Consider the following 16266-nt stretch of genomic DNA (forward strand, 5'->3'; position numbering starts at 1 on the left):
TTCCTTGAATAAAGATGATGAGTCAGCCTGCATTGGCAAATAATAGTTAGAAATGGCTATCCTCACTATTGATTCGACAACTCAATTACCATAATTTTTTCCATCTATATTTTTTTTCTATAAAATATTATCACCTTCCAAAAAACCAGTTTCAACCATAATGTGAAGTTATGAAATCAAAAACTTCTAACCACGAATGGTTAGAATTTGTTTGGGCACAATCTGCTTACATGTGGTGCTGCAGACCTCCAGAGCTATGGTAAGAATGTAAATGATTAATAAACATGAAGTTAAATTAGAAGCCTTATCTTGACCAGTGTAAAGTAAGTCAAAATCAAGACTTTCCATCTAAAGTAAGTAAATGAATTGCATGTAAAGTAAGTCAAAATCAAGACTTTCCATCTATTTTCCATCGGCTCAATGAAGTTGCAACTGTATTATTGCAAGGAATAATGCAAATTGAATCTAATGCTGCTAATCCCACGGACAAGCCAATAATATAATATTTTGCACGATTCTAGACGACTATATAGGCGGTCATTCAGAAAGGCGGTCAGTCAGAATATTCACTGGCAAATAGTTTAATAGCTTGCACAACTCTGTTTTCTCACTAGTGAGGAAAAGAGGTAGCATAACACTAAATAACTTGTGATTTAGATTATGGAATCCAGTTTTTCTTTCAGAGAGAGGTGGCTCATGGGAAAGCTCTGACTTTGCTGCATATCGATTCATTTTAAAATAATCTTAAAATCTGAGCTCTGTATGATTAGCAGGGTCTCACATCGTAGAGTGATTTCATATTTAATGTGTACACAAATTCTGTTGGGTGCTTTCACAGGAAATCGTCTTGTTCCTGTCCTTTGAATGTTGATACTATATGATAGAGTTCCTCTTTGTCGCTGTATTCTCTCGGAACCCAATTTGATTTATATATACAGTATACACTGTGTGTATATTCACAGGTACCCATCTTGGCCTTGTAGGTTGGGTTTTGTCTTTTGGTTAATTGAGAGTATACAAAGTTTCTTATCGGTATTCCACAACAGTCTGAATCGATAGGCTTATATATACATTGTGTATACATCCAGAGGACCCCATCTTGTTCTTGTATGCTGGGCAATTGACTTTGAGCATTTTGAGCTTGTCAGATCTACATTCCACATATGCAATTTGAATTATATAACAGTTATCTAGATGACATAAGATATGTTCACATTAGACTGCTTTTGTGTTCAGATTGTATCTGTTTCACATCCACACTCTCTGATCTGAACAATTTATGTACATTCCGTGCTTGTCCTCACAGGAACTCCTCTTGCTTTTGAAAGGCGGGAATTGGCTTGGACTGTATAAGTTTGAGCCAAGCATCAGTCCTGAATCTGTTTTGCCTTGATTGAAGCTGGGAAACATGACAAGATGGCGTGGGGAAAGCGGCAGAGGTCAATTTCTACCAGAGGAGTCCTTCAGGAACTGGGAAAGTTATTCGAACGCTATGCGGCAGATACGGAGTCGATTTTGGGACAGACTGTTTGCAACGTCTTCGATCGAGGTGGAAATGACCGAGGTTCGGGCTCGGAGTGGGCATGACATGAAGAAGAATCTAAATTGGTGGGATTTGATTTGGTTCGGAATTGGAGCTGTTATTGGTGCTGGGATTTTTGTCCTAACAGGTTTGGAAGCTCAAACACACTCTGGGCCCGCAGTCCTGTTGTCCTATGTTGTCTCGGGAATCTCTGCTCTGCTTTCTGTGTTTTGCTACACCGAATTTGCTGTGGAAATCCCCATTGCAGGTCAGAAGCTTCAATTCTTTACTGATTATGCAAGATTTTGTAATTTGTTATTCTTTTCTAAATTGATACCTATTAGTTTAGAACTAGTCAACTACCCAATAATATTAAACACAACTAATTCTAATTATAACCTATGTTATATTTAAATAGGCAATTATTTATTTATGTAGCTCAAATCCATTTTTACTGGAAGAAATGTTCCTGTTCTGTTTTTTATTTTTAAAATAATCACATCTAACAGTGGAGTTCTGTTGTTGTGATTCAATTTACCCATAAACAGTGAGTACACCAAATATCATATGGTGTCCATTGTCTTAGAATCAATATTTTGTGTTGCTGTATAAAATCAGATTATCCATCCCTGAACAGATCACACAGCACAGAATGGATGGAAAAATATATTTTCTGTTCCTTTGAGAGTCAAATTGTTTTCTACCACCAAGTTGTCCTTAACTAAGTACAATGTAATACTTTTGCTTAGTGGCACGGAAAAGACATTGCAGGCAAATGACCTAATGTACCTGAAAAAGCTTCTAATGACTTGTGAGTTTCACGATTTGGCTTGTCTTCAATCAGAAAAGATAACTTACAGGTTATTCAGGGTGGGATTTCGTCTAGAAGGCCCTGTAATCATTCTCAGCCTCTAGTACGAAGAGAATCTTTTCTGAAATATTCAGTAATATTTCCAGGGATGTCTTTCAAGGGCACCACACTTTCTGATTCTCGTTCATCTTCTGCTTATCATGCTTCATAGTACTGCCTAATGACTCTGAGCCTTGTCCATCCCTGTAATTTTTCATTCAGACAATGTAAAATGCTTCTTGTGCCTACCACTTACTATATCTGCATATTCATCATTCTATAAGATATTTGGGTGGTTACGGATTTGATTACTTTTCTGGATAACTCAAAAGCTCATCTGGCCATACTCTGGTCTCGGTTAGCTGGAGGAAATCTATACGTAGTGTTCCTTGCTTTGGATCACTCTTTAGATAATTTTACCTTTCCGGTTTTCTTTCTTTTTCATACAAGAGGGTTGCAGAGCAGGTAAGCATTCATCATTTTTTCATAGAAGAGGTTTCTGGAGCAGAAATACGTATTCATTTTTGGGGATGTTTTGTAGAATTTCTTGTTTAGTATTTTGATTATGATTAAGATCCATATCCAGATGCATTGGATTTTGAATTAAGCACTTGTGATTACTTTGTATCAATAGAATTTTACATACATTGTTTTATGAAATAAATTTTTATCAATCTAATATAAATTCACTTCAATATATATATTGGTTTCCTGACATATGATATATATTGGTTTCTTGGCATTGTTTTAAAGAGATATTTTTTTATGATACTCTGTTTCAGCCATCTGTGTAGTTCTCACTAAGGTAGAAGTATGAGCCAGCAAGTTTGTCAGCTATCGTCTCAAATATCTTATATTCCTTCAATAATTACTTATGTTGATTTTGCAGGTGGTTCATTTGCCTATCTCAGAGTGGAACTGGGAGACTTTGTGGCATTCATAGGGGCAGGCAACATCCTATTAGAATACGTCGTTGGTGGAGCAGCAGTTGCAAGGTCATGGACATCCTACTTCGCCACACTCTGTAATCGCCAATCTAATGCTTTTCGCATTCACACAAATTTGGCTGATAATTTCAATGATTTGGACCCCATAGCAGTTGCCGTCCTCTTCATAACAGGCATTGTTGCTATAAAGAGCACCAAAATTACATCTAGAATAAACTCCATCGCCTCTGTAGTTCATGTGGCGATCCTTGTGTTCATCATCATTGCCGGGTTAACGCATGCAGATACATCAAACTACTCAGACTTTATGCCTTACGGCGTGAGGGGCATTTTCACATCAGCTGCAGTTCTCTTTTTCGCATATGTTGGCTTCGATGCAGTTTCAACAATGGCAGAAGAGACTAAAAATCCAGCAAAGGACATTCCTATTGGACTAGTTGGATCCATGCTGGTCATCATAACGGTCTACGTTCTCATGGCTCTGACATTATGCCTGATGCAAAACTACAAAACCATTGATCCTGATGCTGCATACAGTGTAGTTTTCTCAAAGGTGGGAATGGATTGGGCTAAATACATAGTAGCCTTAGGAGCACTTGAGGGTATGACCACTGTCCTAATGGTGAGTGTCGTAGGCCAAGCCCGGTATCTGACCCACATTGCAAGGACACATATGTTCCCACCATGGTTTGCAAAGGTGCATGAAAAAACAGGAACTCCAATCAATGCAACTGCCATAATGGTCGTTGCCACAGCAGTTGTAGCGTTTTTCACACGCCTAGATATCCTCTCCAACATGCTATCCATCAGCACCTTGTTTATATTCAGCCTAGTAGCCATAGCACTACTTGTGAGGAGATATTATGTTTCGGGAGAAACAAGCATTCAAAATCAGAGAAAACTGGTCATATTTCTGGCTATAATCATTGGATCCTCAGTTGCCACTGCTGCGTACTGGGGTTCGAGCAATGGGTGGATTGGCTATGTAATAACACTCCCTTTATTGTTTCTAAGTACATTGGGTTTACAGCTGTTTGTTCCACTGGCTAGAACGCCAAAGCTGTGGGGGGCGCCATTGGTACCTTGGATACCAGTTCTATCCATTGCCATCAACATTTTTCTTTTGGGTTCCATAGATAAGGATTCCTTTATCAGGTTTTCTGTTTGGACTGTCATAATACTCTTATATTACATCTTTTTTGGGCTGCATGCATCATATGACACTGCCAAAGCTGCTGACACCGAGAGAGAGCGGAAGGCTGATAATTTGGGTTGAGTCTCTGCATGGAAGGAGGCAATGCAGCCCTGCAATGTTACAATGAGACCTATGGTAGCTTGTCAGTAGATGTCTTTGCAGGTTTATCTTAAATTTTATTGTACTATTAGAATTTTTTAAGGTTTTTAAATTGAACTTTCTTTGTAAAGTTTACATGTAATGACCTCGTGAGGTAGATGTCTAATAAGCTTCAGGGCAATGCTAGAGTAGCAATGTTTACGCAGGCAAGTTTGGAATTGAAGAGGTGCAAGTATTTGGGAAAAATGTGTTGCATTATTCTTCAGATATTCTTAACATTAATTTGGTAAAATTGTTGTTTGTTTGTTTTTTTTAAAATGTCTGGTCGCATTGTCAATATAAACTTGATAAAACTTTTGGTATAAAGCTTTTGGAGTTTTGTGAGATTATAATTATAATTATCGTATCACAATTCAATTTTGAAGTTTAAATATTGTAATAATTGTTTCTTTTAATAATTTTAAAGGAATATTAATAACATAAATGTATAATTTTAAAGGAATATTAATAACATAAATGTATATAAAATATTGTTTATTTTTATGATATAATAAAAGATATAAAATTTATAATATATTCATATCAAGGAGTATTGAGTTTTATTTATTATTAAGAAGTAATATTAAAGTTTAGATCTATTAATTTATTATTCAATTGTGTTTTGTTTAAAAGAGTATATTTACATAAATAATCACATTGGTTGGTTCGAAACGCATCGACAAAAGAAATATCATGTGATTTACGCAGAAAAACTCTCTCAAACTTGATATGGATCATAGAAGCCTTAATTCAATAAGTTAATATTTTTTAAATGGATTGTAATTGTATGAGTTTAAACCTTGAATAATAATGAAATACACTTTTCTATTTCTTAAAATAATTATTAAATTATTTATTTATTTACTTTAGTTATCATTACTTATACACTCTCTTGATTATATCCAAGAAGAATGTTGTTATCCATATCATATATATAATTTGATATTTGTTAATAATAAATGTAATTGATATTTGTTAATAATAAGGAGTAGATTTAAAATACACATTCTATGAACTTTTTCACTTTATCATTAAACCAGAATCCCATGAGAAGAATGTGACACAGCAAATCCCACTTATGTGATTCCTTCATAGAAATTCTAGATTGATTTTTTCAATCTTCTCTTTAAATCTCTTGTCTCTCGTTTTTAGATCTCCTTAGATCTGCATTATTGTTTAGTTTCCATATTAGCGCTAACAATGGTTTTAATCAATGATAAATCACCATTCTAATCAAGGCGAAAGTCCCCAAACTTTATTAATAATTTAGTTGCAAACCTCAAATTTTATTGGCCCCTTAGCACCCGGGGCTTAACCTAAATTTTCCATGTGACGCTAGGGGCTAACTTCCAAAGCCACCAAGGCCTAATATCCTTCTTGGTTAGTGCTTTCCCATTATAATGGATTTTCCAAAAATCAGGTGTTTTAAGTTGATTCCAGCATATCACACTATCTAAAGGATGGATCTACTTTCCTGGCTGGATTGCTTTCTATTAGTGCATGCATTCGATATCCATAGGATCTAGATATTTCAAGAGTGCTTTCCCCTTGGCATGACCGAATGAACTCTCAAGATTCAACGTGAGTCCCGCGCTGGATGAAAATTTCAACTAGAGGTTGATTGTAGATCTAGTGATCTAGGATCTGGAACACACTTGGAGCAATTGTGCTTCAACTTAGCTGGATGGGTTGGGGTTCAATTACCATATCAAGTCTCAGATGTGGGTCTCACACTTGATGCCACTTAAACAAACCTCGATTTGCCCATTTAGGGATCTGATCATAACTTCAATCGTGCACACCTTGCTCGAGCTTGATGGCGGAGGGCCAAATATCTTGGAGTTGATGGACTTTTCCAATGGAAAAGTTTATAACTCTGTTTAATGACAAACTTGGCGTTCAAACTCGAATCTAGTCTACTCTGCAATTCATTGTTATTTCTTTGTTCTAATGAATCCCATTGGAGTCAAACACGAAGGATTACAGAGTTATCCTACGATTGGCTATAAGACTCTAGCACCATGATACAAGGTTTAACCATGATCATTAAACATGGATTCAATAATTATAAACACAAGGAACCATAAAAATGCATAATAAATGCACAGGGTGTAAAAGAAAACACCATATATGATTATTTAGCAAAAAAGGGTTACACAAGTCTTTTCCTCTCTCTCTCCAGTTCACACTCACTTTCCTCTCTGCTCTCTCTACCTTTCTACACACACCTAAGAGATTTTATTCTCTATCTTAGCCTGATAAAATACTTGTTTGGCCTCTCTTCTCTCTCTCTCACTTACTCACACCTCTATATATCTCTACATCACTTGTGTATATAAAAAATGGGGATTTGTTTGGATCTACTAAAAGTGGATCAAATCACTCAATGCTTGGAAAATATCATACCCAAGCCTAGAATCTCTAATTGCCTCAACTACTCACTTAAAATAATGAATTACATGTCATGAGGAAATAATATTCCTCTAATCAATCTCTATTACATCATATTTAGAAAACAAATCTATCTTCGTAACTTAATTAAGTAAAATCAAATTAAGGGAATCCACTCCTTTTAGTAAATGTTATAAGAGCTTCTAGGTTTTGCTGACTTTAAAGAGATGTTCCTGCATTCGACTCCTGGGGAAAATTCTATGACATCCTGGTCATGTGTCTTCAACTAGTTTTGTTGTAGCTCCCAATCTATTGTTTGACATTTTTCAATTACGGATGCATCTATTAAACTCCCTTCTTCAAACTCAACACTTTATGCAATTCTTATGCTTGTACTTGTTGTTGTTGTCTCGAATTTCTTGCATTTCCTCCTAGATCCCAAAATCTAATTTGTTGTTGTCTCTTTCCTTTTCTTCCATAGGTACTCTTTGTAAGCTGCATTTTAATGCTGAATTTCGAGGTGGAAATCCCTTCTACTAACTATGTCCTCTTCAATTATGCTTGTTGTTGGCACATTCTTACAGTGTCTTTACATGTGTGTCCTTGTAATTTTCTTTGGATACTTGCTCTGCTGGTATATTTCCCTTGTAACTTAAATTTTCCTTGGATATTGATTTCTTTTATGCTTTCTCTAGTTTTACCTGCACATGGAACAAACTTATTAAAGAAAACAATTTCTTTGTATAGACCGCACCTATTTCAATTGTCTCTGTGGTAGTATTCCAATGAATTTTTCTATATCTTGCACTAGAATCAAACAAGTTTTTGAACTGATCACATTCTTTTACACCAACACTCATAAATTTCTTCATTGAATCAACCACAAGATTAATAAGGAATGCCAAATAGTCATGCCTATCTTGATGTGTGCTAGTCCTTTCAACAAAATCACTTAAATTATGACTTCCACCCTACTTTGTTACAACTTAATGGATGTTTAGAAAGAATTCTAAAGTTGAAATTTCATGAACATCATACTTTCCTCCTTTTGTTCTTGTTTTGAACATTCAACCATATCCTCTGCTCTCATTTCTGTGCAATTTTTAAATTTAAACTGAAATCTGAAATCATGGTTATAAATTTGAATTACTTTTCCCATTTGCTCATGCATACTGATTTCCTTTTCTTGAGAAATTACTTCATCAATTCCTTGATATGAGTGAGTTATAAAAATTCTTTCTCTCTTCCTTTCTCCATAAATTTGTAAGGCATATAACCATCTAATTAAACATTCCATTTCAATTTCACTAAAATAGAAATTATGCAATAACAATATCATACCTTCTCACTCCTAAAGCTTCATGATAATATTTGAATCCTTTATTCTTCTGAAACTTGCAAGTTCTTTTTCTATAGATACATCCATTAGCAAAAGTTTTTGTTATCCAACAACCTATTCCACCTTACTCCATACATTTCTCTGTAAGTATTCAAGACACTTAGATATCCCTTCCAAGGTTTTTTTTCATTTTCAATCATAAAGATTATTGCTAATACAATTTGTTTGTCTTCTTTGTTGTCTACCACAGATGCATAAACTCTTTCCCCTTCATGTATCTTCTATTCATTGATTCTTCCTTGAATTTCTTGTTCATTTCCTTTACCATTACTCTCCTTATCCTTGAAGACAATCTTTTGGTTTATATTCTATGGCAATATATAGGAAAATTTTATATTTCCATTATTATCCTTATTCACCCACTTGAACAAATTTCTCCCTTCATCTCCAAATAATCCTTTATCAAGATTAAAATTATACACTCAATACTTCATAACATTGAGCTTACATAATAGACTTATGATCCTATGATAAGGACCAATTAGATTTGGTAATATTTCATATTCATTCCCTTGAGCTCTGTCTCCATTTTCAACAGCATCTTTGTTCCATTAGGCATCCTTCAAAACAAACTTATGTTTTGCACTTCCTTGTTTTTCATTCTTTGAAAACTTTTCCTCATTCTTTAGTAGGATGTATGGCTGCCTCACAATCTCATCATAAGAATCGTCTTGTGACTTGAATTGCTTCAAATGATTGTCCTTCTCCTCGGTCTTATGCCAATTTAATGCTCCTTTGAACCTATCATATTCATCTAACTAGGTCCACGAATTTGATGTGGTCATCTTCCACCTTGTTCTCTTGTAGAGATATCATTCTTAGGATCTTGTTGTTGGCTTAAAAAATAATCCCTTGCTCACTACTTGTGAGCATGCATTCACATTTATTCACCAAAATTGAACCTAGTAAAGGTCAATCCATTACCTCAATATTTGCACTTCTTCCCTTATATGTCCTCCTTCAACTTTAAGCTTTGTTGACTCCTAATTAATAAACACTATATCTAGGTGTTTTCCTTCTTCTTATTCTTCTTTTATTGGATTATTCTTTCCTTTGTCTCCTTGAAGAAATTCTACAATTTCTTTTTTCATTTGGGGAAATTTTTAAGGATTTCCCTTCTTCATAACCTACATTCACATACAATTCATTAATTTAAAAAGCATAAGATTCCTTGATCTTTTTTAATGCTTCTAACTTCTATTTCTTATGCTGATCCAAAGATTCCAAGAGTTTTTTAACAAATCCCTCTTCAACACCCTCATCTTCTCCAAGAATGGCTCTCTATTTTGGTTCAAAAATGTAAATTGCTTCTTCCTCTTCCAAACACCTTAATTCATACTCAGTTGATCTGAGTTTCTTCTCCCTCTTTATTAAGACATTCAGCCTATGTATCAATTTCTTTATATATAATTGCTTAATATGCCATTTGATCCGTTTCTTCAACTTCCATCCATTTCTCTGGCTTTTCCCATTTTCTTGTAGCAACATCATCATTATGTTGAGATGTTCCTTTAACCAAAAAATATCTTTATCAAATTCTTCTTGACTCATCTTCTTTTTTCTAACTACCTTGGCATATTCTCTTGTCTTGTTGTGGATTTCTTCCTTCATTTAACTACCTCTAGTCATCTTCATTCCTTCATTTGTGAGCTTCTCCATACTCATTGTGGGCTACAACCAAGCCTTTGCAGTAACAAGTTAGTTTCACCCTGTTACAAAATACCTCACCAAGCTTCCTCTAAACCTGGTCTTTTGGCACAAGGGCTTCGCTGGGGGAGAAATACCATACCACGTGCATTCATATTGGGGGATCTATATTGAGGAAAAAATGACATAATATATTGATCATATAATAGGGGGTAAAGGGTTTTATATTGGAAAGTATAAGAAATGGAGCTCAAAGTTAATGAAAAAATATAAAGGGTATAAAAAATGTTAATGAAAAAATGGATACCTCCAATAACTAGTGAAATTAGGGGTTTTTAAAATTGGGAAGGTGTATTGGGTTTGTATTGGTAGGGGGTTAAATAATGTGATTTTTAGAGGTATTTTTCAATATGTAGTCAAGGTAAGGGTATTGTTTAGTATGCTACGGACATGCGTGATATGTCATAGGTTCATCGAATTAAGCCCCTGTGTCTTTTGGTACCTTCTAATTTCTCTCCTCTAGAACCTCTCAAGCTTCTTCTGCTCTTCTAGGCTTTTGAAGTCTTCTTATTTCTCCTCTTAAGAACTTTACTTGCCCCCAATTCCTCTGTCACAACTTTGTAGTTGTAATTCTCTACCACAATACCTTATATGATTCTACCTACAAGCATCACATACATATTTACCAGAGTTATTACAAAACATAAAAATCAATACGTGCAAGGTCTACAATAGGATCTGGTCCTTTAGATACTTTCTATCCAATTTCTGTCCTTAAATGGAAAGTTATCCAATCTGTAAGATTCTTCACTATTCAAAGTTCTCTTGTTGAAATTTATCCCTTTACTTTAACACATAGGCATCTTCTTTCTTGATATCATACTTCATATATGTTCCTCACATTCATTGTATGTAGGAATAAACCTTTATTTGCAAAAAATCCCTTGTGTTTTGTCTTTTTCCTTACTATGATCAAACTTCTTCTTCTCTGCTAACACTTTCAAGCACCCAAACCCACTTATTTGATTCTTTCCTAGAAATTCTAGATTGATTTCCTTTAATATTCTCCTTGTAGGTTTGAACCTTGTACATAAATTACCTGCAAATGAATTCTTAAAAATGAAAAATAGACAATGACGAGAACATCAAACAAATATACATAAATATTTTCCTCTAGATCCCAAAACCAGGACTACCAAAATGATTTTTTCATTATATTCCTTTCAATGTCAGAATACATATATATACATGTCGAAGCATTCATAAGCCCTAATCCATAACCCCGAATTAGAACATAATCGTAGTTCCCTTGATAATAATCTACAAAATACTAAAGGTAGAAAAACATAATGCCCAAAACCATGTGCAAAACCCATGCACAAAACCATGAGTAGGTCCACCCACCATCTGTGGGTCTACATAAAAAAAATAATTTCCCAGGGTGCTGCCCTGGACCTCGTATAAGGGGGATACTGCCCCCCTGCAAACCCCTCAACAAGGGGGGTTTCCCCCTACCTATGACCCCCTCACACAATGTACAATACGTGGAACTAGTCGAGGAAAGAATATAACGCACACCAAACACTCGTTAAATCTCCCGTCTCTCATTTTTAGATCTCCTCATATCCTCACTAGTGATTAGTTTGTGCTACTAGCACTAACAATGTTCTTAGCTAATGATAAATCCCCTTTTAATCAAGGTAGAAATCTTCAAACTTCATTAATAATCTAGCCACAGACCTCAAATTTTATTGGCCCCTTAGCACCCAAGGCTAATTAACTTAAATTTTCCATGTGACCATTGTCAAAACTAGGGGCTAACTTTTAAAGGAACTAAGGCCTATCATCCCACCAATTAGCACTTTCCCATTATAATTCGTTTTCTAAAAATCTAAGGCTTCAAGTTGATCCATGCATATCACATTATCTAAAGATAAGATCTTCTTTCCTGCCAAATTGTTTTCTATCAGTTCCTATATATGATACCTGGAGGATCTAAATGTTTCAAGATTTCTTTCCCCTCAGTAGGATCACATGACCAAATTAAAACTCTGTTAGAAAATCAATGGAAATTAGATTTTCTTACTTGGTAATTACTTGTGACAATTAATCTTTTTTCTATTGTTTATTAATGTTCCTTTTTCATCAAGAAATTACACAAATTGTTCATCCAAGATCACAAAGAAGTAAGAGACATAAATTTATGCTTTCAATCTAGGGTAAAGATCCCTTAAAAAGGGAAATTCTTCTTATTGAATCAATTCAAGATGAGATATCCAATCCAAGGTCAAAGACTCGCTTAAGGTTCCATGTCAGCCCTCTTCTCTAGTAAAAAACTAAAATAGTTAACTTTTGGTCAAAGATAGTCAACCTTCTTATCACATACTTCTTCTCAACCCTATCACAAAACTATGGCTCCTCTTGTAGCTCCTCAACTCTATCAAGTGTTTAAAACTAGATCACTATTGAGAGGGGGGGTGAATCAGTAGTGATGGCCTTTATATAATTTCTTAAAACTTTTTACCACAATATCAAATATCCATACACATCCACCATATTAGTTTATCGAAATATGAAAGAAAAAAAACTCATAAAATAATAAATATGAGAAACATCAACACAAACATGCACACATAAGAACACAAGTATTTCTGGTGGAAACCCTTTTGGGAGAAAACCACCCTATTGCTGTTATGCCATTCAATTCTTTTATTAATATAATGAACAAATTTTACATGGATTATCTTACACCCATAAGATGGAAGACTCAACTTCCTTCACAGTATGTTGGAACCTATCAGACATGAAATCAGTTTCTCTCTCAGATCTATGGACTACCATCTGCTAAAAGCTCCCAAGACCAATGATCCTCGCCCAACTACCATTGGACTACCCAACTCCTATTAGAAGGACAAATATCTTCCTTCTACTGAAACAACCAAATCATTGTCTACTATGAAGCCTCCATGCCTTCATTTCCTCCTTGCGAACCATGTTTCATAAATGTTTCATACTGGGTTCTCAATCTACCCAACATGAGAAACCCAACAACACCATTGTTTTGCAAAAAAAATGTAAATCAAAAACTTTGTCTTGGATAGGGTCATTTATTCACTTCTTCTCACACCAAAACACTGCTTTCAAACACACCACAAGCTGCCAATTTTCTGTCACAAACAACAGATAAACTCTGAATCTTCTTCTCAACTCTATGTCTAATTTCTGCACACAATTCTCTGATATAACTTTGGAAAACAATGTGAGTAGCTTCTTCAATCTCTACTCTCTCACAATGCCTCACAATGACATACTCACACACTCTCAAGACAACCAACCAAATAGACTCAAAGCCTTCCTCTATTTATCATTTTTTTTGTGTTAAGTCACTTAGTAAATGCTATAAGTTATGGATCACTCAACAATTCTTTTCACACGCTTCAGATTTGGTTGAGATAGGATTTTTGACCAAATCAGCCACTAACTCCACTATCCCTTTGATATCTTCAACCTTGATCAACTTATAGAGGCCCACAAACTTTTTCGACCTTATGTCGAAAAATTCTGATCAAGAACATCAACACAACACCAAAATTAGTTGAGCAACGCGAGGAATTCAGAGAATAACTCATGAAATCCCTTAGTCACACGCATGACACTGGCTCCATGTGACTAGAACCTTCAGTTGCTCCCATATTCCTATCTTCCAGTGACTAGAGCCTTTCAGTCGCTCCCATAGGCTTGGCTCCATGCGACTATAGCTAAGGATGATCAAAACTTAGTCAAATCAACTTAGATCTTGCTCAACCTTTTTCCAGAGCTTGAAAAGCCTCTGTATGGCCTTTGGAAGTCACTAGAACCTATGAAATACTTCACCAAATTACTTCCACATCACTATCATCATCATCAGTCAAACTAGGTTGACTAGAGTGGCAACCAACAACCATACTAAACATCTGGGCCATCAAACTTCTCTACAACATCTCTACCCTCAATATGCAATGTGATGCAGGAATGTGTTCCCTCTGCAGACAGAGGCAACCCCTCTAGCCCTAGAGTGGTTCTAGTCACAAACAAGGACAGATCAACAATAGCTTTCCTTAAACAGTTTAGAGTTGGAGGCCTACCTCAATCGGTGGTCGATGGAGTTCTGTTACGCTGCTCCAGCTTCCGTTTCCTTCTCCTCAAAGAGTAATTAACCTGAAACAAAGCAAAGGAAATACAACAAAGAACGTAATCTAGCAACAACAATAAACCATTTACTCATAAAGTCAAGAAGTCATGAGCTACCAAGCATATTACATACAAGATATAGGAAAACATCATTGATTGTATTAATAATGAAATAAGAGTAAGTTTACAACCGGTAGTCTTGACGTCACAAGCCTTCTCAGAGGGATCCAGCCAGCATGTTCCTCAAGCATTCACTCTTTAGAGATGGATCTCCCAACATACAAGAGCTCTCTCACTCATAAGTTTCACACAAGATTAAGGGCACTTCACAACCTTCCACAAGCTATCAATAATTCCACACTTTACCACACTCACACTAGCTATCTAGCAAACTGACAATCACTAACATCACTGCTCAACTAGCCAACTATCAGAAACTAGCAATGCATAGCAATGGTGAGAGTTTAAATAGGAGAAGGAGTCTCCATGAAAGGTGGAAGAATGAGCTTATCTCCAAGGAAGGTAGCACAAATGACGGAACATCCACGCCAGAGAAAGGAGGGCGGTACAAACTAAGCCAACAACCAGGTCTGGAGTCATCTGGAAGGCCGATTGTTGGAACAAATTGCCCAATCTGGATCATCACGGGTGCATCACTGCTCTTCGGCGCTGACATCACTATGGAGCAATGCAGACAGTCAGGTCATCACTGGAGAGTACAAGGAACCTTGCGCTGAGACATAAAATCGGACCAGCGTGGGAATCAGGTGTACTTCCGCGCTGGCAGCGCATACATATTGTTTAGGAGCGCTTGTCAGCGCGTTTATTTAGCCAACAGACGCGATGAGGTAGAAAACTTTGGAAAAGTGGGTCATTTGGCAACATCAGAAAGCATTTGTCTAACATGAGCATGTATGACTTTGTACACATGACACAGTAGGAAGACTGGAGTGAGGACAGCGACAAATTACTGTGTAACAGATGCCCCTAAAGTATGAAGCCCGAGAGAGCAGGGAGGGGTGAAATGCTTTACGAAACCGACTGAGCTGGAACACCATCTGGAAGAACCTGCACGCAAGTACAATAGATATCTCTGATAATGAAGTACATGTAGTCTAGGCATGGACGCAGCCATCCAAAAGACATACGTAATAGGTTTGTGGTATGGACGTAGCCATCCAGCGAATAAGACCATGATAATAATAAAGGTATGGTCATAGCCATCCATGAAGACTCAGGTATGGTCGCAGCCATCCATCAATGAGTCATGTAATCATAAACCAGTCCACGCAGCCCGAACATATGTAACCTTAATCCGGGGTCTTGAACCCATCCGATCACAGTACAAATTCTAGCATGCGAATAACTGTGCTGAAGTCAAGCATGATAGAAAATCGCTTGATTACCGGTCAATGATGAAAACCATTAACAAGCATGAGAGAAACCACCAATACTGCCAATGGTTCTCAAGGTACTAGCTAGCACAATCCACAAAGTGTGAAAAAGGAGTTGAAGTTGAACACTCGTGGAATCACCAATCGGCGACCAATGATGAAAGTTGACCGTCAGGTGCGAAGAACTTGCCATTGAGGCATGCAAGCTCTAAGGTACCAAAGGGGATCTCTAGATCAATCTCCTGGATAATGAACTGGTGTTGACAGGAGATGACCCGTTGCAAGAGGGCCATACCCCGCCAACGACACGAGATAAGGAACAAGTGGTAGATGGAAAAATAGAGTATCAGAGGAGATGACAAGGGTGTAAACTACAGAAGGATTATACTCTTGAACATATCAGTGACACGACTCCGGAGGGTGGTAGCATTCAGGTACCAAGGGACCAAAGGCTCGATGGAAACAACATGAATAAGATGGAATGAGGCTAAATGACAGCCCAAACCCACGGAAAGCCAAACGAAGATGTGTGGATGTCCCAACCCGACAAGAAGCAAAAGTGTCGATGTTCAAGAGTGACTTACTGCCACGGACAATCAATGATAAACCTGCT

At 36.5% G+C, this 16266-nt stretch overlaps 1 protein-coding gene across 1 annotated transcript; it reads left to right on the forward strand.

Annotated features, from left to right (window-relative positions):
• The first annotated feature begins 1259 nt into the window (after nt 1-1259).
• On the forward strand, nt 1260-4807 carry LOC149225227 (cationic amino acid transporter 1-like). Its single transcript, XM_089375053.1, has 2 exons — nt 1260-1790; nt 3262-4807. The coding sequence occupies exons 1-2, from the start codon at nt 1409-1411 to the stop codon at nt 4593-4595; spliced, it is 1716 nt and encodes a 571-aa protein (XP_089231179.1). The 5' UTR covers nt 1260-1408; the 3' UTR covers nt 4596-4807.
• The last annotated feature ends 11459 nt before the right edge of the window (nt 4808-16266 follow it).

This window comes from Pinus tabuliformis, chromosome J (genome assembly GCF_031772625.1).
Source record: "Pinus tabuliformis cultivar Carrire ecotype Pingquan chromosome J, CPIR1, whole genome shotgun sequence".
Taxonomy (NCBI): domain Eukaryota; kingdom Viridiplantae; phylum Streptophyta; class Pinopsida; order Pinales; family Pinaceae; genus Pinus; species Pinus tabuliformis.

Coding starts and splice junctions, on each gene's coding strand:
- LOC149225227 (XM_089375053.1), top strand. CDS start 1,409: ATGACAAGATGGCGTGGGGAAAGCGGCAGAGGTCAATTTCTACCAGAG. Junction 1,791..3,261: donor TGTGGAAATCCCCATTGCAG/GTCAGAAGCTTC, acceptor TTGATTTTGCAG/GTGGTTCATTTGCCTATCTC.